This window comes from Poeciliopsis prolifica, unplaced genomic scaffold (assembly GCF_027474105.1).
Source record: "Poeciliopsis prolifica strain line A6 unplaced genomic scaffold, Auburn_PproV2 SCAFFOLD033, whole genome shotgun sequence".
NCBI classification, from domain to species: Eukaryota; Metazoa; Chordata; class Actinopteri; order Cyprinodontiformes; family Poeciliidae; genus Poeciliopsis; species Poeciliopsis prolifica.
The window spans coordinates 6,193,584-6,219,367 of record NW_026562408.1 but is presented as its reverse complement, the minus strand read 5'-3'; the positions used below and the strand labels follow the sequence as shown (position 1 = coordinate 6,219,367).

Here is a 25,784-nt window from a genome sequence, read left to right as displayed (position 1 = left end):
TAACAAGAGTGGCTTACATAACTTCACATGTCAGGAGTTGGTGAAGGTCCAGCCAGTAATAGCTTATATATAAACAAATTACATGTAGTCTTGAGTCAATTTATATGTATACGCACTGTAAAAACAGAGAGCTTGATAAATGAATTCCCATAAGAGAGACAAGTGTTATTGATGAAATGTTGAAAAGAAAATGGCATTTACCTTTTTTAAAGAACTAAACATGTGAAGACGAAACACTGATATGGTCTGGTCTCTGTTTTTTCCTTGTCCCGTAGACAAGGGATGAGCAAGACGTCCTATGATTGTAGAGTAGCTCATAGTGTGTTTTATAATGTTTCATGGCTCCTTGAACGCAATTCTTCTCTCCACCCACCCACACACACATGCACACATGCATGCACACACTTTACAGTTGTTTCTTTCTCCCATAAGGTTGTGCTTCACTTTGTTGCTTTAATATTTTATGCTTCATGTAGCCCTGGTGCCAAAACATTTACTGGCCTATTGATCACGTGCCAGTAACAAGAGGCTGTTTAGAGGACCACCCTCCCAAAACCAGACAGAGTACTTTAAAGCACCAGTCTTAGTTGTTAGCTGTAGTTTCTGTCTCATAGTTCTTGTACATCACTTTGTATGAAATCTTGGCAAGTCAGGCTCCAGGATTATTCCCAGTCTCTCTGAACTTAGCCACTCTGGAAATCATTATCCAGAATAACTGTTGCTTCAAAGACTTTCTCCCTCCTTAACTCTTAAGACACACCATCCAATTTAGGTCTTCTAGGCCTGAGTCACGGAATAAGAATAGGTGTTTTCTGTCAAGAAAGTAAGGCACCCCTTTTTGAAACCTAAGATGACACACAGACAAAGGTATAGGAGTAAAGATTTTAATTAAATTAAAATTTTACTACGGCTCTGATCTCGTGCCTCATTCTCTAATGCAAACAACTTGTAACCCTTTTGCAAGGCAGTATATTCTCTGACTGGAACAGAAAAAAATGAGAATTGCATCTGAATTTAACAACTTATGTTAACTAAATATGTTATAAATAAACAAGATTTAAATCACTCTTAAAATACTATGCTTAAAAAACTAATTTGCTTACAGGCATGCATGCAAAGTCTTTCCTGTAACTTCCTTTCAACCTGCAATGCTCCTTTCAGAGGTCTAGCACTTGTGGCTGGTTGTGTGATTACAGCTGTATGAGTAATCCAGATGTGTCCAGCAGTGGGTCTGCTCCTCTAATGAACTAATGAAAGGACTATTTCATGTTAGCCTCTGTCTGCAAAGCTTTTCTTCTTTATTGTTTTACAAAGCTGTGGTCAGGGTCGGTCGAGATTGCTTCTCATGCCTAATCCCTGACGCCTCATACGGTCTGCTAGACAAGGCCGGGTGCTTGGTTATGTTGGTGTTTAGATACGCAGTTATTCTATTGGTGTGGATGGTAAAAGTACATTTTAATCATCACAGTCTGACTGACAAGAATACGCTTGTTGCCCTTAATAAGCTTTATTCCAGTGTACAAAAATAGACAATCGGTTAAAGCAGAGCAGAAAGTGACCAGCAAAACACTGGTTGCTTGAGGGAAGTGTGTCATCCATGTCTGCTCTTTTTTAAATCTGTCCTTCTGGCTGTCTGAGAATTTGGGACATTGATAAGGTTTTTAAGCTCAGCTTAGATTTTTAAATCAGTAAATAAACCGTTTCTAACTCAAATCTCTTTATGTGTGTCAATGACAGCATGAGATGAGAGGAACATGTACAAGAACAGTGAGACATGCTTTTGTCTCCTGGGGTGATGGTGAGAAAACGGGGTTAATTAAATCTGTAAAGCAGAGGTGCAAAATGCATGTCAGCAAACATTGCATTGTTGAGTCAGAGCAGAATAAGTGTTAGTGTTATGTGAAAGCTGTCAATGAGTCGGGGGGTCTGTGAACCGTTAAAGTTTATTTCAGACTGTGAGAAAACCAATTTGCAAAGTCATGAAGTCATCTTTGACATACCAACCAGAAACAGGCGGAATCAATTTTATTTTATTTTTTTGTTATAGTTATTAAACCTTTATATTGCAGGACAGAAAAAACACATTGAGATTAAAAACCTCCTTTTTAAGAGAATACTGGCCAAGATACAGCAACAAATACCACACAAAAGTGGCTTTTCGCAGACACACGTTAAAAGAAAATGTCAAGCTATAACAAACAGGTACATGTTGTTGAATTTGCCTACAGAACTTTTAGTTTAGATTTCAAATTAAAAGGTATGCTTTAAAATATCAAGTGTTAGCTCTGGTACCCTCATTTTCAACATTTAATTTGGTTTGTCCCTGGAGTAGAAGGATTTGGGCATCGCTTCCTTTTTGTTTTTGCTTCAGGTGCATCGTTTGAGTACAAAAATGTCTCATTTAATTCATAGAACTAAATGAGACTTTAGTCCTCACAGCATATAAAAATTGTGCATGTTTTTTCTGCATTCATTGTGCATGCCAGTGTCAGAGATTAAAGTCTGTTTTAGGTCAGAAAGAACTTTTTTCACAAAAAATCAACTTTTTTCCTTTGCCTTATGTTGAAACTGGTAGATCTACATATGATAAAACAATATCTTTATGTAGTGGAAAACAAAACAACAATTTAAAGGAATCTTAACTCTAGTGAATGAGAAAATAACAGTTTACCAATGCATTTTGAGTAGGAGCTCAGGGGACAGAAATGCACCCAAATTTATCTGGGACCTTGCTGTTAGCATTATTTGAAAAATAAGACATTGAATTCCTGAGATTCTTTCAAAAAAAATTCCAAACTGAATTGGTGCTGATGTGTGTTCTTACTGTACATTTTGTGTGATGTTAGTTTGTTCTTATGTGATTTCTTCAAATAGACTTCCAGCTCCTGAACATATCGCCTTGAGCAGAGCTTCCGTTTTTACTCCAAACAATAGTAGAAATTTCCTGGTTTATCGCATCACTTCCTGTCTCAGTTCTAACACAGTCTTGTGTATCAATGTCCGGTCACAGACACAGTAAATACACCCCAAAGATAAAAAGTTTTTAGGTAAAAGGTGAAATATGAATAAGTTTATGTTTTTCTTTACATAAATCAGTATTTGTGTTCACGCCATAAGAAAGAGCTCTGGTTCCTCATCCCATCTTGCTTGTCCCTGCAGGATGCTAGTGCATATTTCTCTTTGGGTTAGAAGTTCTGGAAAGTTTGCTAGTCCACCACAGGGCAACTTGGAGACACTCATGTAACCAGTAACACATCTTTTAGTTACAGGTAACACGAATAAAAGGTAGGCTTAATTATTGGAAATTATACACTTAATTTAGGACCATTCAGAAGATCTCAGAACGCCTAGAGGCCTTCCTGAGGCCTATAGAAACTATAACAAATCAAGCTTGTGGATCCTGCCTTATTTCTCAGCTTGCTAGAACTCCAGATCTTGATAATACCAAAATCCTGACCAAACTCAGGCTAGGCAGGGAAACTATTGTCAGTCCTCTGCTCGACTGGCTGTACATCAAATACCCAGTCTCCTCACAAGGTTTACTTAAAGCACAAGGTTAGCATGCTTTTTCCATTACTGTAAAGCTGCTACTGGGTACCTGCACTAACTTGGAAAAGCAAAATAAAGACGGTAATCAATATGATGAGTGTAAGTTACTCAAAACCACTTATTCTATTGGTTGTTAAACTCTGTAAGATATTATAGTTTTGACATGTTTTTAATTTTCAAATTTTAATCATTAAATGTTATGACTTTTAAACACAAGTTTTTATGACACACTTCTGAAATGAAGGGTTTTCTTTAACACTTAATTATTTTATGACAGATTTTCTAATGTGGGTTACACTCAAGACAAACAATCCTGTACACACATACACACGCATGCACTCACACCTAAGGGCATTTTAGAAAGACCAATTACCTAGCAGTCATACCTAGCTCTGTTTCTCATTATGTTTGAAACATTAAGCGCCTCAGTATTGCTTTTCCAGTGTACATTCTGCTTTTGGTCAAGCAAAGTGGCTTCACTGTGACTACTGAATGAATGATATAGTTCTCTTTCCCACTATTTCAAAAACTTTAATGATCTTATTAACTTCCTTCTTTTCCATGATATTGTTTTAAGTTCATTGTCATGCAAGCAACCAGGTAATTATTAGCAAAACCCCCATTTTTGTTTTTCTTTTATCTTTGCTTAATCTCCAAATATTAAGTGATTCCGGTAAGACTGAATTACTCTGAAGGCTTTGAATGCAGTGTCATTTGATACGTCTGGCTGAGAGCTTGCATTCAGCAGCTGCACACTCTGATGAAGGCCGTGAAAATTGTGCTGCAGGATGTGATGCAAGCAGGTACAAGTAAAAAAAGGCCTCACTGACTAAGTCCTTTTCCTTATCTAGCTCTCCTTTTCAGTTCCAGGAGTGATGAAAGATCCAAGTCCAGTACGAATTGAAGAAACTTTTATGTTAAACTGAGTTTGCTTAGCATCTTTTTTTTTTATTAATTAATTTCAGTTAACTTGGTTAATTTGTGTAATATGAATGTTTTGTGTTGCCATATAGCAACAATAAAAATGCAACAGACACATTTTAGCTCATGTTTGATGAAAAATGTTACTGAGCAGTCTGGAAAATAATGTGTCTTTTCACAGTTTGTGGCATACATCCATCCATCCATTTTGTTGGTACCATGAGCCCGATCCTCTTAGAAATATCTGTTATCAGTGAACTTTTGTGTTTCTAAAGATTTATTTTATTCAACTCACTGGGCTAAAGTGTGTCCCCCAGCACACTGGAATTGTGTACTTTCATTTGTGTCATGTTTCACAGATTGTGCTTATAGCCCTATGCTGTACAAGAGCTGTCGAATCCTTACACAATCTTTCAGGTTTGATTAAAAAAGAAAATGTCTCATCCTGTAATAAGAGGAGACACCTTAGTCAGGCACAGTGATGATGGTGAATAACTCAAGGCAAATTATTTTTGCTGCGTCTGAGTGTGTGATGCCCCACTTAACCTTTCTTTGTTTGTTTTGTTTTTTTCCTAATTTGACACTGAGCAAAAAAATATTTGTGGGTTTCTAATGATGCAGCAAATTCTTTACCAATTTATCAAGAAACAAGAATACTTTCACCATCCCCGCAAGGAAATTGCTTTATCCTAGCAAAACAAAACTAATACAGTAAAAATGTAAATAGAGTAAAAAATAAAGTAAAAGTACTGGAAGGCTAATCATTGTTATTTAACGGCCAGTTGCCCGAACTTTTAAATTTTTGGTCTCAGCAAAGAATATTGCACACGTTGTCTTTGGAGCTCACACTAGTAGAAACAACTTGTCAATAAGACAATTAAAAGGCAGCAGAAAAAAAGAACAGAGTAAGACCTAAATGATGGAAGTGAGTTCGACAAGACATCTTAAAGATGAGAAGGAAATGGAGAAATGAGAAGGAGAAAGCCTTTAAGGGAAACACCCTGTTGAGGTGTATATGGTTTAACAAGAGGGAGGCTATCCATGTAAGGCGCCATTGTACATTTAAAGTTGGTGGTTAACTTGGTCTGACAGGATTGTTTTGACAGGCCCCTGAGGGAGCAATGGTTTTGGGATGTGAAATTTACAGGCGTGTGTTGTTTTTACATCAATGAAGCAGTTACTGTCGTTTCCGTCACTGAAACGGCTCTGTTTTCATGCTTCTTTCAAACTGTAGGAGGAAGCCCTTTGTCATCTGGAGGACATTTTTCTGCATGCTCAGTGAAGCCAAAATTAACCTTAGATTAATATTTGCCACTGGAGTACCAGTTCTTTTAACTTAGAAAACAAAACCCTGTTCATTATATACTTGCTTTACCTTGCAAAATTATTCACACCTCAGGAATGTTTTTTTTTTTTTTTTTTGCATTTTGTATGCTACACCCACAAACTTTAAAATATTGTATTTGGATTTGATGTAATTGGCCAACACAAAGTAGTGTGTAACTGTGTAAAAGTGTAAAAATTGAGTATAGCTAAAAACTATGTTTTGTTTACTTGTAGCATGCTTCCTTGTTAGTGTCAATCATATTTAAAGGAGACAGGGCCAGCATCAGTGTGCTGAGTCAACACCAGGTAATAAAACATGACTCCACTATATACAACAGGGACCTCTTGCTTTTATCCACTATCCAGTGTCTGATGTTGCATCTTATTCCATTCCCACCTGACTATATTTCTGCAGCCGTATCAGTTCCTCTCTGTGATTCTCTTTGCAAGTGCTGAGACGTGCTAAATGTGACCCCCCCTTTGAGAGGTAAAGCTTTGCTGGCTAAGGAATGATGCTGGTATCTGATCTTTGATGGTGGTGGTGGGGGGATTAGTGGTAAGAAGAATATCATAATGAGGATCCCTCTTGGAGGTCAAGTAAGTGTTTTAAAAAAAGGCAATTATTGACAACAACAACAATAATGGATTGAAAATATTTAGTTATGAGTGTCTTTTAAAATAAATTCCAAACGTTTTAAACACAATCAGAAATGTGACAATGTCTAGCTGTTGACTTTTAACCAGCCAACATCAACTAGCTGATCCTGGTTGTTCTTTAACATCACATTTATCCAGAGTAATTTTGAGGCTTCTGCTTTTGGCAGTGTCTCCCACACTGAAGAGTGTTGTTGTTAGTGCCTTGTACATCTTTCATCTCACTTTCTGCCTAACCTTCCTCCCATTTCTAAAGCCAAATCTCCCAACATTCCTTAGAGCTTAAAAACCCCCACTTCCCTCATCTTACTCCAAGATAGGCTTGGTGTGACCAGCCACGTGGTAGCTGTGACCAGATCATTTCTCATTATTCTGTGGCTTAGTGCATCTCACACAGTCCCTCCCACAATGAACCCTTTGGCTTACTGTGCTGGAGGTCTCTTTACCCTGTGTCTTTGGGCTAATCTCCCATCTAAGTCTCAGTAAAGCTTCTCAACCCCTTCACCTGGCTGTTTCTTTATCAAAATACCAAATATTTTAAATACATTTCAAACGTCTTTTATGGATATTTCAAACAAACATAGTGTTTCGTCGTCCCTTTTCGTTTGGCTTTCTTTACCTTCTGTTCCATTTCTCAACAACACCACATTAGTTCAGCTCCCATGTGTCCTTCCTGTTCACCTCTCCTCATGCATGCTTATTGTTCACACTCACACTTTCACTTCATGTCATCACCTCGTCTCTCTCTATCATGAACATTTGTGTAATCTCTCTTTCATCCCTGTAAGTCTCGCCTTCTCTTTCCACCGCCTTCGTTTTTTTTGCAGTCTGAGACAGCAATGGTGGGTCAGTTATGATTTATGTGGCGCATTGCAACTGCTCATCTCCAAAGTCCTGTGTCGGACTCCTCATAATTAATGTCAGCATACAACGGTAGAAGAAACAGATTTTGGTCAAATGAAGCTTGGTGTGAAGGAACTATTAAAAAAAGGACAAATTGCAAACATTAAAACAAAACAGAAAGGTAAACAAAATCAGTAAAGTCCTGTTCAGTATGTGACACCTGTTCTCATGTGTTTTTGTGTCTATCATGGAATTATTCCGCTGCTGTTTTTTATTCTTTCATAGTGAAAATAGGGAGTTCTGATCCTTTTTACATGAACTGTGGAATGTAAAGAGCTTGTTTTTTGTTCTTGGGAGCGATGAGGTAATCAGTGTTTTTCTTTTGTCTACCTTTTTGTTTTTTGTCATGATGACATCAGAGGCTGTAACTAATTCAGCACAGTAAATGTAGGCATTTAGATACAAGCAAAGGAAAAGATGGAGTGAGGAGGGCCTAGCAATTAATCATTTCGTTGAATCTCATTATTTCTTTGTTTGAAGCCAGGGAGGCAGCTCGGCTTTAAGTTTATCTACATTCCAACTTATCTCTGCCTTCGTTCCAGCAATTAAGATTTTCATTTTCTCAGCATTCAGATAAAATAACTGTCTAAGCTCTCGGCATTCCTTTGAAAACCCACAGAGCGCTTTTATAGTTTTATTGCAGAACATAGACATAGTTAATGTCCTTCAGCCTTTCTGTTGAATTTGTTTTTATTTGGAATGAGACCTTATTAATAACAAATACACAGTTTATGTATAGTTAAAAAAAAACATTTTTAAAATCTGACTCTAAATCAGTAAATAATTTTCTGTTTTAGGTCAGTTAAGATTACCAAAGTTATTTCTATTTCCTTGGCACCTGAATAATGAACATTTGTGTAATCTCTCTTTCATCCCTGTAAGTCTCGCCTTCTCTTTCCACCGCCTTCGTTTTTTGCAGTCTGAGACAGCAATGGTGGGTCAGTTATGTAAAAAAACATATGAGCTATTTTTTCAAATTAATTTTCATTTAATTTATATGCAATCGGATTACAAGGGCTTTATTTAATTAGGCGATGCCATTGCCTAATTAGTCAAAATGAGGCACACTTGTGAGATAAGCAAAGATATAAGGAAGAGACTTATGTACCTCCAAATGTCTTATTCACAAGTGAATGGGAATGTCCACTGAGCATAATATGAATGGGCTTTGGTGCCAAAATGTTCACGTTTGCAAACGATCAAGGGAAGATGCTGGCTGAAGAGTGTAAGAGTGTCACCGTCCACAATGAAACAAGCCGTGTACTGACATGGGCTGAAAGGCCTCTCAAATACCTTTGAGGCCACAGCGAAGAAGCCATTGCTCCAAAAATAACATAAAAGACCAATTACAGTTCAGTAGTAACACAGGGAAAAAGAGCTTAATTTTTAATACATGTTCTGTGGTTTGATAAAACAAAAATTTTAATGTTTCACCATGATAACCATCATCACCATTTGGAGGAAAACAATTAAGCTTGCAAACTCAAGAACATCATCCAAACTGTGAGTATGTCGATTAACATGGGGCCTGTTCAATTTACTACATAGATTGAAACCTCAGGAAATTTAATTAAGTGGAAACATTGAGACAGCATCTCAACATATCCTGGAAATTAAGCTTGTTCCCAAATTGGTCTTTCATATGGACAGTACACGTAAACATACCACTAATTTAGTTTTTAAGTTCCTTAAGGACAAGTCAACATTTGTGTAGTACTCTACACAAAGCCTTGATTTAAAATCCATAAGAAATGTGGAGGCAGAGTTGAAAATGGGTGTGAGAGTAAAACAACCTTAAAGCCTGACTCATTTACACCCATTCTGTCAGGAGGAATGGGCCAAAAATCCATGAAGCTTTTGTGCAAAAAAACATGGAAGGATGTTCAAGACATTTGACCCTCTTCATAGAAGTTGGAGAAAAATTATTTCAAATATTACAATATATCAAAACATGTATATTTAAATAAAGCTTTGAACACAGTTTAAAAAGATTTTCTATGCTGGTATTTAAGAAAAATAAACTATTTTGGTCATTCAAACTGATCCAACAAAGCCAAGGTTTGGACAGATTTAGTTAGTTAATGAGGGGGGGAAAAGGATATCTGCTTTTATTCATTGCGTTTAAATATCTGGTTTCAATTGCATCTACGTGCTAACCCACTTCACCCGCTTTTCTAACCCCCTGTCTCTTCCTCAAGCACACACACCCCTCTCTCCCTCTTTTCTTTATCCGTGCCTGATTTGCTCCCCACAGGAGTTGGCTGGGTCTTTGACCCCAGCGCTGCATCATGCATATCCAACCTGTTTTTCTTGGAAATTCCAGTTGGCTGTGCTCCTTGTGGAGGATGGGGTCATAATAGTAGTGGAAGAGTGTGCTTATGTATGCTCTTGAGCCTCTGTGTGTCTTCAGTGGACTATCTACGTCATCAATTGGGTTTACGAAGTCTCTGTTAGCTCTGATGTAGCCTCCAGAGTTTGCTTTAATCTGCTAGACCTCCTGCTGTTCAACTGAAATCACTGCCAGAAGTGACTCTTTCATTACGTCAGAAATACCAGTGACAGATAAATAACAGTCACCCACTCAGAAGAGCAGTTGACTGTAATTCTCTCATTAGAAATAGATGAGAAAAGATGAAAAATGTGGAGAGCAAGTAGAGAAAAAAAATCAAAGAAGAAAGACAATTTAAGCAGCTTTCGACATAACAGTTTATCCACAAAATAACTTGACTCCACTTCTAAGTATGGTCAAAATTCAGACAACCTGGATTTGGTGCTGCACAAAGTGTGATTTAACAGGTGTTCTAGGAATTAGGACTGCCTTACTCTGCACTTCCTCATGATAAATTCACATGTGCAGAGTTGGGAAATTAATTTAAAAAGGATAAACCTGTTTTTAACCCCCTCAAGCTGTCTAACAGCAGACTGTCTAAAGCCATTTATTCCACTATTTATACTATTCACTGCCTTATGTAATATGCAGTATTTGTAATCGTTGAGCATTTTTAGCATTTTGTCACAACACAGCTACAGACTTAAATGTGCAGCTGTGATATTGAAATTTTATGTGACAGACCAACATAAAGTAGTGCATAATTATAAAGTGGAAGATCTTGCCAGAAATTTACAATATGATTTAAGTCTGGGCTTTGCCTGAGGCCTTCTAAGGCAAAAATATGCTTTGATCAAAACCAGTTGTCTTCCTGCTTGAAAGCGAACCTCAGCCCCAGGCTCACGTCATTTCCAGCCTCAAACCTGTTTTCTTCCAATGCTGCCCTGCACATAGATCCAGGAACTCTTACCAGCTCCATGCCAAAGAAAAGTAACCCGACAGTCTGATGCTGCCACCACCATAGTGTTAATTTGACCCCTAAAATGAACTTTGTCCGCACATTTGTCAAAAACGTAACACATTGTCAAAGTCCTGATGTTTTCTCTGAGATCTCTTGGTCTAAATGATTTCTTTATGATGAAAGATGTTAACAAAAAGCATAAACTTTCATTCTGTTGATACTGAACAAGCCAACATGAATTAGCATTTTAAAAATATAGTCTTTTAGTTGTTTTGCCATGAAGGACAGCATTGATTTCACTGAACATGCGGTTTTGACTTATAATGACTTTTCTCTGGAACCTTTAGAAGAATCAAATTAATCAATGAAACTCATTAAGATGTCGAAGAGTTGATTTGAAGTTAGCCCTTAGCACTTGTGTGTGTGCGTGTGTATTTTATTTGTTTATCGCTGTGAAGGCTTTTAAGGCACTGACACGTCATGTGCTGTGGCACAACTTTTAAGACACAGAGGGTTTGAATTTGGTCTAAAATAGTTTAACCATCTAAGAATTAAATTTATTCCCCATGTTCAGTCATGACTTGTCATAAACAGTGCTGCTAATGAGCACTAAGGCAAAAACCTCTGCCTCCACATCCACAACCTATGACCCGCGTCTGACTCTTGATGTGGTTCAGTCTCAGTTCAGTGAGGGACTAATCCAGTTATCGTAGAGGACTGTCACCCCATCTGCTCAATCAAGTTACTTCAATTGGTAGTCAAACATCCACTATTATCAGTTGCTGGTCTTCACTGCTTATCGTTGGAACCTTATGGAACACATGACTGCTGTCACTACAACAGATTTTTATCTGTGACCTCATACATAAAGATTGAAAATACTGTGTCGAAAGGGAAGCAACCATATTTCCTTATGTTTGTGTTTCTTACCATTGATGAACTCCCAAACATTTGTAATTAACAAGCCTATTAGATCAGTTTATTAGCTGTTTATGGAGAAAAAATTGGTTTATAATAGAATAAAATTTTTAGCTTTAGCTTTTTTTTGTGTTTTTTTTTTACAAACACAGCACTGTATAAACTGGATTGATTAAGAAGCACTGCTAAAAAATACATAAGAATTGTCCAAACACAATTTTTTCTTACTTTTTTTGTGAGGTGGACATATGCAAAGCTAAACAGATGATTTTCACAGTTTGTGGTAAAATTAAGGAATACCAGATGCTAAGCTTTTTATGACCTCCCTGAGGTAATGGATGGAAGATTTTACAATGAACAAAGGGAAGAAGCTACATGGAAAACACAAATAGGGGCTTTTTTGGAGAGAAAATACACATCTGTTGGGATCTGTTATGTGATGTATGCTACTCTTAACAAAAAAATGACAAGATATAAATTAGCATATTGTTTCAAATGACAAATCTCTTTTATAGTTACAGTGTTCTGCTGCAAATACAAATAAATTCATATTATTTGTACTATAACTATTCCCCACTTGCACAAGAATAACAGGTGTCTCCATTGCATTCAGACCCCATCACGGGTGACTTGCTAACCACCCACACACAAAACACACATGGCGGCTCATCTGTTGAGCAAAAGAAAAGCACAGCTGGAAACGGAGCTCCCCTTTGACCCTTTACGACTCGCATTAATTTTACCTTTCACACACACATGACTTGTACGTGCTCCCATGCACCCTTTTCAATTACATTCTCTCTAAAGCGAATATTGTCAAATTGGAATCTGATCTGTGTTCCATAATCATTCTTGTTTGGATGGGGCAAATTTAGTCTGTCCTCAATAAACACACTTGATACTATGAGCCTCCTCCATGGCCATGTCTTTGTTTATAGTTTGAGCAGCACAAAATATATCAATATTTTACAGAAAGTCTGCTGGCCTAGAAGCTTTTGTCCCCATCTGTACTCACACACTTGGTTTCAATCAGATGTAGTTTGGTCCCTGTGATTCAATTTGAAATGGGAACATGTCAGTATAGAATCCCTTAACTCAAGTTTGCTAGATTTATTGTTTTTGTTGCCACTGGGTACAGATGGTAATAGGTGAATGATGTAATAAGTCTTTGAGTTAAAGACTGCCATCTGGCAACAGATGACAGCTCTGCAGGAGTAAGAAACAAGGAATGTTTGTGGTAATGACAAAACATTTTTTGGAGTTTATCTCTGTGGGTCTGCCTTTTTTACATGTCTTATTCATGGCTTCTTGTGGAGAACATTGGAAAAATATGGTGTTTTTTTCTCTGGCATTGTGCTTACTTAAAATGCTCAAAACACATTTTAAGAGAAATTAAAGAATATGTTTTATAAGGAAAAGTTTAGCCTCTGGTCAAAAGGCTCCATCTTTGTTTCCCTTGTTGACCAAGATGCTTGTGCACCTGGTCAGTGATGGACAGCAATGTACTCCTCTCTGTTCATTTCTGAAGTGGCCTCAAGCAATGGAACTCACCTGTCAGCTGCTCTCCCAAGTTCTCGACTGATGGTTTATCACTGAACTGTACTCTCTGCTCCCTGTTCCTAAAAGGATTATTTTCTTGTCCTTTGTGTTTCATGTGTGTTCATTACCTATAAATGTTTTAATGCAATAGCTAGATTATTGTCCAGAGAATAAATATATCTGCAAGTACCCAAAATCTTTCATATGATATGTTGCGGCAAATAATCCAAATGCAGAAAACAGGCAGACATAGTAATATGAGAATTGTTGATTATTTGAAGCCCAAAACTTACATAATGAAGAACTGTGACAATAAAGAAGTGCAGAACTGAAAGCCCAAAGCAAAAGCGTGGAGCTCAGCATGCAGGTTGCCATTTAGCATACTGACAAAAGATGCACATTCAGCAGAGAATTGCTGATGACAGAATCTGCTTGAGACCAGTTTAAATCTCCAAGGGAGCTATGATCCCCAGAGAAGCTGTCATCAAGGTAGATAATTCAAATCATTTGCATTGATCTCATCCTCTCTCAGGTTTTGGCTGTGAGACATGGATCAGTCAATACCAGCAATCAGAACTCCCTTCTGTTTCTTCATATAAAAACATGAAACACTTTCTAAATCTTGTAAAACAGTTGCCAATTTGCATACATACTACATAATGAATGTTTTTTTTGTTTGTTTGTTTTTTACCTCTGAATCTTATCTGAATTTAGTCATTACTTTATTCTATTTATGTAGAATTTTAACATAATCCAGCATTGACATTAAATATTTTGATGTTGGTTGGTAAATAGTTTACAGATGTATTCATATTTGTACTTGACAAAAGATGTATGAAGAAGATAAGTAATTTATTTTAGACTATTTATTGCCCTACATGAGATATTTTGCTTTTCTGTTTTCTGCATGTTAGTGTTTTTTAACCAGCAACAAATCCATTTTTCATAGAAATATTACTGCTGTGGTCTGAAAGCTTCAAAACTTTTTTTAAAAATAGCATTCCTCTGGTTTTTGATTCATAGAAGCAACAAAGCAGATTCCTCTCTCTTTTTATCTCTTTGTCAAACTTTTATTACACAAACCACAGAAATGCCCCCAAAAATGTCTATCTCCATTGCACATGTTTGCTAAAACATAGATGTATCTACTTAAACACATCTGTAATCTTTCTGCTTTTCCTGATGAGTTAGAGGAATTAAAATGACACAGGGCGGTTTCCCTGAGGCAACAGTGCACCTCTCACTTTTCATCATACATGCCCTCATTCATCCAAAAAGCCGCCAGCTTAGACAGTCTCAGACAGCAGACCTCAGTCTGAGGTTGAACTCCACTCCATCTGTGTGCTCTCATTCTTCCTAATTGCTATTTTCTTCTCATTCTGAAGGAAATTTAAAACTGCAACACAATGAGTGATAATTGTTGCTTACTCTACAGTACAGTAGTGACTTCTCTGCATCAAGGAAATATGATGGCTGAAAGCTTAACCGTCATGAATTTCAATTTTCTTTCTTATTTTAGGATTTGATTTACTTTTTGAGATAGTCTGATATTTTTAAAAGAGAATTAATCAATACGAGTAATTTTAATCAACCCCTCAGCTGAATCTACCCACTGTTGATCAAGGATTATTTGCAAGAGTGTAATGTTCTTTTCCCTAATTAGGTCCTTAAAGAGTCTCAACAATTGTGGACCATATTACGTCTGCTGTGAGCACACACAGGACCATTTAACAATTATGGCATAGTCTCTCTAGGTGGTAAATGTGTACATTTCCCCCTTATTGTTAGCACCTAATTTGAAATTCCCTATTAGCATCTGTGTTAGTAGATTGCCACAATAAAATTCCCTGGTATTTTCACACATGCCCAGATCTGTTACAGGCAGCTGTCGCACCAGTCAGAGTTCCCCCTTGGCCACAGACAGAAAGGCGGGGTTTAGATGGCTATTAATATTTCGCAGTACATCAGGAAAAAACTGACTGACCTTACCTCTAATCAGGACCAAGTTGATTCACGAAAAGTTTCTTTTAAATAGTTGAAGGGCTTGCAGCTTGAAATCCTACAACTCTGCAGAGATATGCAAAAGGATATCACTAGGCTTTACCTCAGCATTCATTCATACAACATCCTGCTTTAATCTTCCTCCAACTTCACATTTATTATTTCAAAAGACTTACTCATTCTGAGGGAGACACATTTTTGGTGAGCTCTGGCGTTACTGGTAACAAACTTCAGCTGGGACGGTTGTCCTGCTTACATTTTTGTGGGATTTTAGGCTTCACCATTATAATTTAAATCTGCTTGTCTGTCTGAACGGTTAAACATAGAGCAGCAGAGTAAAAAAAAGCATAACTTCAGAATGATTGGTAGTCAGTTGAGCTCAAAGCTGCCAATCAAAGTGACGATTGATGGTTTTAGACCAAGTGATGGGTTTTTGCTACATACTGTCAAGGCTTTTAAAAGTTCTCAAGAATTGCTGAGACATTCTGCTATATTATGCCAAAAATGTTATGTAATTTTCATGATATACCACAGAGTGACTGAAATTTTCTCTAGCTGGCTAAAAACGGCAATACGTCTCTCTCACGCACAGCAAATACACATGAATATTCTGGAATCGAACCACTTGCCAAAAAAACAAAAGCAAAAAAAAAAACAAGACAGCCCTTTGTGGAAACTAAGAGAGTAGCACCAATTAGTCTTATTATGGTGAAGCTATCTAAAGACTATATTTAATTGGTGGTGCATGTCCCTATTTCTGTAAAACCGAGCCAAGTGGGGCTTGCCAAACCGGACAAGTTGCAGGGTGGTGTCTGAAAGCACGCTTCTGTTTACAAGCTGAAGCAGGAATACTTTAATATAACATAATTAAAAAGAAATTAAAGGATTTTTTTAAAATAAATTATTCTATCAGAATGACTAACACTACAGATAATGAACTGATAATGCTGACTGCTGTACTTTGAAGCATTGGATGATGGCGTGGAACGCAAATGTGAATTAAATGAGATACTGTATAGCAAATTCTAATAGGGCTGCAAGATATTAGAAAATAAAAAATGTTCACACTATACTGCCAAAATGTCCCATCTCTCTAATGCAATATCCCGCATTGTTTCTTTCTATGAACTGAATGTATTGCTCCATTTCTTTTTTCAGTTTCTTTAGTGTAAGATGCTGCCCAAAGATAACTTTTAATCATACCCATGTTACTCTGCCTTAAAAAGAGCTATTTACTTTTCAACTACATATATTTCTGTTTTTGCTTGCAATAAACTACAAGCATTAGGGAGTTTTTGGCAACCATCATCCCTTATTATGTTCATTGATAATTTTAACCATTCTTTCTTCCAAATATAGAAATCCATCTCTCTTGCGTGGTCTGTTTCACCTCCCTCTCTCTCTCTTTGCGAGGCTTGATGGGCCTAATTATTTCCAGCCGTGAACTCCACATGAAAGACAACAAGCACTTGCTGTAATAGGGTGCTGAAAGAACGAGCGCGAGAGAGGACAGAAAATGGGCAAGAGTCTTTAGACAGAAAAGGGGAGTTCAGCAGAGGAATGGAGATTGAGCGGGTTGGGAGATGAGGCTTTGGTCCTTCTAGTTCCCATCTCAAGGTCTCGTGTTATCATTATCCCTGGCCTTTTGCTCCTCTGCCAAACTATTCTCCCTATTGCTCTTTCCATCTCCCACCTTCTCCTCCAGTCCCTCCTTCCATGTCATATATCTTAACTGTACCCGAAGTGCCTGAATTCATTGGCAAGAGAGAAACAGAAATTAATCTGGAGTTGTCGGAATGCTATTAGGAATGCTGCTCACTGGAGAGCAAAGGAATGTGTGAGGGAAACATGAGTGGGAAAAAAAGGTAAATGAGTGCTTTAACTTTATCCACTTGAAAATGTCTTGTTTTGCTGATCAACCCACCCACACTCTTCATTCCTTTTGTTGTGAATAAGTGGTGTCTATTTGTTCAGCATACATGGATTCCATTTTCAAACTGCTGTATGATCACAGCTATTTAAAACTGAAAAAAACAAGATAAATAAATACAGATGTTTCAGCCTAATCAGACATTTCTGATCATATTCTAAGTCATTAGACTTTCAAATTTATCAAGCTGAGATCCAATCATGTCTAGTAAGACTATTACTCCAAATTCCGACCACCCTTCTGATGCTGCATGCTTTCAGTTGTCCAAACACTTAGCAATACCAGAGAAGAATTGCTCTGGTGTGTTTATCTGGTGTGATAACTCATGCATGCTGTTTTCCTCCTTTCATTTCATAAATCATGTTGACACTTGCCTTGACCAATGCATGTCAGTTTTGTGTGCTCTGCACCTGATTAATAATCATCAAAATTCCACCAAAATTATTTGTTTTTGCAATTGTGTTATTATTATTTGAATTGCACATTTTTTCTCTCTTTTTTCAGATATTTACAGTGGTCAATATCTTAAATTCTTGTATAAAATAACATGAGCAGGTTAAAGAAAATCCCTGTATAACACCAGTGGACAAAGCTGATTTAAAGCCAGTAATCTCTTAAAGATGATTATGAATTAATGCTTAGATTATATGAAACATCCAATCACAGATTGTGTTTTCCTGTTTGGTAACCTATTTATTTTAATTTGCCGTTTGTGTAATTTCTCTTTTTTTTCTTTTATTTAAAGATTACATATTAGAGCACCTACACTCAAGTAATTTTTTAGGTGTTATTTGGCAATAATTATCAATGCTTATTTGCAGCTAAGAAGTGATTTCATTATGGCAGATATGGATAATGTGATTGACAAACAGAAACTGAACATATTTTAGTAATCATTACCATTAAAATTCCAGTTTACATCCTAGTATAAGTCAAAAGACAGTCAAAAGACAGTTATTACAATACTTCTCTATATCATCCAGGTCAAAAAAAGACATATCCAAAAGACCCACGTTCTGCTGTTGTTTTCACACAAAGTTATGTAAGCTTTGAGTTGCAGGACAGCTGCAGCTGTGTCCGAGATGCTGTGGATGAATTTACTTTGACAAAAAACAGTATTTCACAGACAAACAGCAGAGCACAGCAAGACTTATCTGCACCGGCTCCAACATCTGGTGAAGATAAGAATGGAGAAGTTGAAAAAGAGCCGCAATAGAAAATTACTTCAGGAATAAATTTGTTGAATGGGTAAAACATAATAAGTACAAACATAACAAAGAAGAAAATTTCTTTGTTGAAATAATGGCAGAATTATGTTATGTCTCTTGTGAGATTTGAGAAATTATGCAGTATTTAAAAATATATGATTTGACTATTTTTTTTATGGAAAACTGTTGGCAGGACAAAATGGTGAACTAGCTGATTTTGAGTTTCTGACTAGCCATTCACCAAGCTAAAAGTCTGATGATTTTAGTCACCAATTGTTATTTTCAGCTTCATTAGTTATTAAACTTAAAAAACAACAATTTAATGGGCAATCACAAGACCACAGAGAAAGTACAGTGGTGGAGTTTCCCAATGACCACGAAGGGCCTTATATGATTGCAGCAACATCAATTATGCTGCATACTTTGTGCATAATGGTCCAAGGTCAACAAAATGGAGGTTGACGTTTTTGGACTATGTCACCAAAACCTTTGAGAAATTTTCTCTTATTTAAGCTGAAGTGTAGATAGATGACATTAATAGTTTTGATATTTCTCTCTAAAGCGAGATCTAAGAACTTGCTTAAGCATGGCTCATTTTAATGGCAGTTTCTCCAAGCAACAGAGAAAAGCATGAGCTAACTGTATACCATGCTAAAAACCCAATGAGATTTACATGTTGAAAGGAATGAGCTTAAGTCTGAGCTTGCTTTGCTCTGTGCTTGTCTGCTTACCTTTCTAGGATCTCGGTTTGGTGAGGAATGATTTTGCACTCTGAAGTCTGGAAGAGTTGTCATGTGATCAGGGTGCAGGCTCCTCTGAGTCTAACACACCAGATTTATGAAGACTTGTTAAGCCTGAGCTCTTTCTAGATTACCTTCTTTTGCCTTTTGAAATTTACATTTGAGCTGAAAATACAGAGACAAAGTTAAGTGTAAGCAGATTTTGGTACCAAATTAAATGTTCCTGTTGGCTTGTGCAGTTCAGAATGAGTCTTGCAATGCTGGTGCAATGCTGATAACAGGAATAATTTCTGCATGCTCCTGTTCCTGGTTTTCATCTGGTACTGATTTATAAATGTTGTACTTTGTCAATATGGTCATGGATTCGATGCTTAAAAGTTTTGCTTAGACTGCCAAAGTCTTCAATCAGCCTAACCACTGCTCTGTGTGCAGTATACTAAGAAACTGCACTGAAATAATTACATCTTTTGTCATAACTCTGATGGCTTGAAGGCTAAATTTCTTGTCCAACTTTATGTTTCTTTTGGATTTTTTTTTAACATGAAGAATCTGTAACATTAAAGTTTAATGTATGGAGAATTAGTGTCCTAGTTTTACTCCAGCAGTGTTGCAAGTCCTTTCCCACGGATGTCTCAGTCTACAGAATTACTTTCAAGCTTTTTCAATTTTTTTTATATATATAAACAAGGTGGTGTTTTTGCTATGTTTAGTTGGAATCTCCTTTAAAGTCAGAGGTGACAATGAAGTCACTTCATGACCAGGTGGACTGTTGTGGGTGTTAAAATCCTTTTAATTAGATTAAGTGAAAAGGATCCTGATCATATGTGGGTGGTGTGTGGGTAATCTAAAGTCATGCAATACTCCATCACCACAGGTGGCTAATCCATCACAGACAGCTAGGAGGAAACGACGAACACTTAGACAAAAGTCAGGATCGCAGAAGATAGTGTTAGTCTCAACACTGTACTTTAAAGGAAGTTCCACTAATGATCTCTAAGCCCCAAACATCCAGTTCAGATCAATAAAGAAAGTTGATTCAGAAAAACCAAATTGTCTAGCTTTGGCTAGAGCGACTCAACTCCCTAAGAGATTGTCCTAACAGTCCTGATTTAACTTGTTTGTGAACAACTCTTTCTGGGTCTCTGCCTGTCTCCAGCCAATGGGTGTGCATAATGGTGAAGACGTGTCGGTGGAACAAAAGGAAATATCCCATCGGATGTTTATGTGTTTCTCTGTTGGGCTCAGAGCCAGGGTGGATTCAAATCCAGAACTCAGTCCTTCAATAAAATAAACTATTTTTTTTATTTCTATATTTATAGGTTTAAAAACAATGCTTATGCTTGTAAATCAAAAATTAAATCAACACCTGGTTCTTTTCCATCTATTTTGCTAGTATCAGATTGGAGCCTCATTTACCTGCAGAACTGCTGTAACTATTTGTGGCCTAGAGTCAATGATGTATGTTCATCTCCTCATTCTAATGCTTCATTAACACTTTAGAGAGTCATCTTCTCCTAAAGATTCCTGCAGGGATTGAGTTGTTACCATGTCGTTGGCTGATTTGTCAAATGTTATAATATACAACTGAATAGTGTTTCTCAGAAAGTGGCCAGTGAAATTATGTGTCTGAAAGGGGGGCAAATTAGGGGTTTAGTAAAGGAACATCAACAATATTTATTGGAGACTTTAATTCAGTCAGATGTTGTTGAAAGTAAAAATACATAATGAAAAGGGATCATTTTATACTGGTAAATCAAATGCATTTCCTAGACTACAACTTCAATTAAATGTTCATCAAAGGCATAATGTGCATGAAACAGACTTCCGGAAAGGGGGAAAAAAAAGAGAGAAAAAAACTAGATAAAATTGAAACTGCAGGTTTAACAGACATAATTCCCAGCTGTTGACAGCTATGACAGTGACAGTGAAGGATTGATGTTATCTGAGCTTGCGGCTCTTGGCTTTGCTTCAAGATTTCAACATCTCAACAAACGAGCACCAAAAACACCACAAAACTACATTAAAAAGCCAGACCCTTGCTGAAACACATTTCCCCTTTTGTGTGTTCCAAAGAAATCATTGTTATGGAATTTCTGAGTGTTTTTCCTAGATTTGTCAGGACTTCTGTGTATACACAAGGGAAGCTTTTAAGTTTACCAAGTAGAAAGAATGATTTGAAGTGAACAATAACAAATGGATCAAATCAGGTCTAAGAAGGCTCATTTTTAATAGAAATGTACAACAAATGGAAATGAAAATAATTTAAATGACAAGTTAAATAGAAAATTGATTGAAAACTGTTTCAGTCCAGGAAGTCATTCAGCGGTAAAAATAAAAAAGGGTCCAATAATTTGCTAAATAATATGTGGGCAACATTTTCATGAGTTTCTCTCCAAATTCAGAAAGACCAATGTTGCTTGCTGAAGTTATTTAACATTGATCAGTTTTTATTTACTTATCACACTTTGCATGCCAATAATGTAGTGGCATTTAATAGAAACTCACATCTGACACAGTTTGAGCTTACAAGAAGCTAAAGATCAGTTACTGTTGGAAGCATTTGTAATGACGGATGTAAAAATGAGGAGTTAGAAGAATGTGGACTGAACTCACATAATCAAGATTAAAAATAATAATACCATCACGTAATTTCTTAATATCCTGCAGCTGTACTCTGCTGTGAGATCCCTGGGAACTCAGAGGAAATGTTGGGAAATCAGACATAGACTCTAGCTGCCGTCACAACACTGGGCCACATAAACAGCCCTTAATCTCTCCCGGTATTCACCTAAGTATGGAGAACTGGATCTGAAGACATCTATCTTCAGAGCTAGTTTCTCTATCTCTAACACTCAACCAGTAGCATTTCTTGGACACGTGACCAGTACCTCACATAGCCAATGCAGAGATGCAGACAACAAGCAACTATCAAAACACTATAAAAATGGTTATTATAATTATTAACAACATTGCATTGGATTATCCAGAGTATACTCCTATAACCATTTAGATAACATGCAAACACTCCATGCAGACCGGATTTGAAACCTCGACCGTCATCCTGTGAGGAAATGGTTTTAACTACCAGGTCTTCCTTTTGAAGATGAATACTGATAGTTTTTAGTCAACATATCCTGTGGAGATAATGTCTTTATCGGGAAAAAGACTTGTCAGACAACTGACAGCAAGAAAATCAGCAGCATAACTCCTAAAGAAAGTTAGACCTTCAAACTTCTAAAAGCTTGCTTCAACAATAGGCATTTACTTGCCACAACTTTTAATTTTAATTTGACCATGGCAATACTTATGTAAGTATTTTGGCACTTTTATGTGCCAAATAGGAAAAAATAATTAAACTGTGTCCTCAGCTGGAGCCCTATTTTTTATATTCTGTTTGCGTGTCATTTAAAAAAGATTTTTTCATTGCAGTTTATGCCACTTGATCATCAAGTGTTGAACTGATTTTCATGTCTGGACTCAAGACACCCAATAAAATAAATTCTTGTTTTGAAATCCCACATTTCACAAAAGAACAAAGAGGAAATGTATTTTTATTTTAGATAAATTTTCAAAAATCTTTTTACATTTCCGACAAATCTGGGATCTATAATGGAGTGCAATAAAGTGGATTACTTGCACAGATGCTCTTTTTATGGTGTTCTGGAAATCGTAGTAAGTAGTGCCGTGATATGTGATATTTGACCAGGAGCACTTGTGCATGCCTATGAGATGACTGAATTATGGTATACTATTGTGATATGCAAATGTTCTCTGTTTGTGGATTAAAACTGTGACACAGGAAACATTTCTTTCACCCAAATATTTCTGTTTTTCAAGCATGATATTGTACAGCATGAACAATTTGACACTTGTGTGCTTTTCCTAAGTGGTGTGTCTTTTCTATCAGATGTCGGCTACAGATGGGGACCGAGGTTCTTTTGGGACCATTGCCTACACCCTGGGTTCAAATTCTGGAGGCACACTTCCCTTTACCATTAACAAGGAGACGGGCCAGCTATGTACCAGCACAGCTCTAGACAGGGATGAGGGATTGGACAAGTTTGATCTAACTGTGACAGCAACAGATGGAGTAAGAGCTCATTTCCTCTATGACTATTATATTTCTAGTATTGAAAATTACTGTGATATTTTAATTTAAAACTATAAACAGTGCTAGTTTGCACATTTTGCCAAGCTAAAAACACTACTTCTTGACTTTGTAGCATGAATACGTTAATGCTTTGTTGAATTCTTTCTAAGGCACAAATCAACCAATCTATCAAAACGCTATTAGTCTAATAGGAATAATTTGTCCCTCTTCCATTAAGCAGTAATAACCAAATATTTAATAACAAATATTTAGAGCTAAAGCAAACTTTCAAAAAGTTAAATAACTGGATTTGTTGCAGAAGAAGATACACATCAGCTGACATCAGATTTCTTGTGACAAAAGACAATCTTTCAGCATTAAAAAAAAAACTACTTTTGATCAATTTTGATGTAGACAAATCAAAGATGTGTCCCACTGCGCTAAAATAAATCTCATCAAAGTGACGGATGTCAGAACCCAACTTGTTGTTCCTTGACTTGAAGAATCAAAGGGAGCAACGGGATGGCAAAGCAATCATTGAAAAACAGGAAATGCAGGAAGGGACGGGGATAAAGAAAAAAGAAACGAGCATTTCAATATTAACTGCTTCCAGATAACTTTGAACAGGATCTACTGAAAAAAAAAGTTTAGTCTTGATTGTTCCCATCTGGTTAAATACATGTCAAATAAATTGAAATCAAAAGAGGCCTTAAGTGGATCACTTTTAAATTACTTAAATTTAAAGTATCATTTAATCACTGGATACATGTGAAACTGGATCTAATCTGCAATTTTTGTGTAATTAAAAAAAAGTAATTCTTGTGTATCAGAAAATCACTGCATACCCAGCATTCCCAGCTCTATCCACACAGTGCCTATTGCCTTTGTCTCAGGTATCTCTTTTTTTTATAATGGCCTCGTAAACTAACCCTGCAGTTACAGTGTAAACCCGTTACTTTGCTGACAAACACAGCATTTGAAAGGCTCCATATTTAAGGGATTGTCAACAAAGAGCTCATCTCTCTGGTTTTCTTTAAAACTGCTCAGATTTATTGTTGGAGTTTTTAATAAAAGTCTTGATTGTTATCAAGGCACACAAAACAAAGCAAGTAGTATGCTGTCTGGGGTGATGTGCTAAGACTAAAACTTAACTAAAACTTTATTTCCCTAAGTTTAACTTAGGGAAATAAGGGAAATTAGGTGTAATACGACAGAAAATGCTGTCGTATTACACCATGTTCTTCATGAGAACTGTTCTTTTCCTACATATATGAATGCAGAAACTGTTTGCTGAACTATTGTTTTATTTATGCAGGGTGGTCTGAGCTCTGTGTCTCGTGTGAGGGTCACTTTGGTGGACATCAATGACAACCGGCCCACCTTCTATCCAGTTGTGTACACGGTCAGTCTCAGTACCCACAGTGCCCCGGGTACATCCGTGGTGAAGGTGACAGCCAATGACCCTGATGCCGGACAAAACGGCAAGGTGACCTATCGCACTGTTCCTGGAGGGGGCTCCACTTTCTTCACTCTCAACAAAGACACAGGTGATTTTACTTTATGAGGCAGTGATGAGGCAACAATAACTAAACATTTAAACAAACTCCCTCTCTGCATTTAAACTTCAAGACAGAGGAAGACAATATAAAGAACTCATATTTACATTAACTGGATCAATTTTGATGCAAATGCACTTCAGTAATTATATCTAATTGTCAGTGTTACTGTGATTCTGTAAATGGTTTGGCATTACGAATCACATCCGTATAATTTTCTTACTGAAGACAAGAATAAACAACCAACCAAATGAAAAACATCTTAGCTTTAAAATGCTGACCATTTTTGAATTTCGGCTTGCATACTGTATCAAACCGAGCCAAGGTATTTCATTTTATCTTCATTATTTGTTAGATTTTTTAAACACCTAATTCCAGGAAACATAAAACAGTGTACTGAACATAAAACAGTTCATACAGTTGACTCAAGCAGAGTTGATGAGATTGGAATTTCCACTTTTTTTTATTTTCTGTACTTGCAGGAGTAATTTCTTTGTCCCGTTCCCTCCATGGTAAATCCAACACGGTTATTTCCATGGTGATATCGGCCGAGGATGGCGGCGGTCTAACAGCACCAGTTAATGCCAGAGTCAACGTGAGCGTGGTGGGAGGTTCTGTTGCCTCTCCCATTTTTGAACAGGCACAGTATTTCTTCACGGTTTCTGAGGATGTTCTGAGAGGCACGGCGGTGGGAGTGGTCCATGCTGCAACAAAAGCAGGTGGGGATATTAGTTAAGCATTTTTTTAATAATGTTATTGTTTGTCTTACTCATGGTGATTTATTTTTAGATTGATGTGTACTGAGTGAAATACATGGTTCTTTAAAGGATCTTCAAAATGATATAAAAATTATGATCAAATTGGAGGTCTAATAAAAAACAACTTTAAAAGTGTGAACTCTTAAAATCCCAACTCTACATTTTGACTTTTGAATCAAATACAGCTTAATAACCTAATTTGTATGATTTAATTATTTTTCAGAATTTTGTGATTTTTATTTTATTTTATCCACTGACTTTACATATTTGTTAAATGTGTGTCTATGTCATGGCAGTATATTTTGAGATAGATAATCTTTGAAAAAATTCTCCCTGTTCTCTTGTTGGCATCTTCAGAAAAGTAGCACTCCTGGTCAGAAACAATCAATCAGAAGCAGGAG

General features: G+C 36.8%; 1 protein-coding gene across 1 annotated transcript in view; it reads left to right on the top strand.

The window, feature by feature from the left end:
• dchs1b (dachsous cadherin-related 1b) overlaps positions 1 to 25,784 on the top strand; it is an 86,885-nt gene that overhangs the window by 40,295 nt on the left and 20,806 nt on the right. The window contains exons 5-7 of the mRNA XM_055051393.1: positions 22,887 to 23,069; positions 24,385 to 24,616; positions 25,108 to 25,344. Of these exons, the coding sequence (XP_054907368.1) occupies positions 22,887 to 23,069; positions 24,385 to 24,616; positions 25,108 to 25,344 (652 nt within the window). The remainder of the gene's footprint in view (positions 1 to 22,886; positions 23,070 to 24,384; positions 24,617 to 25,107; positions 25,345 to 25,784) is intronic.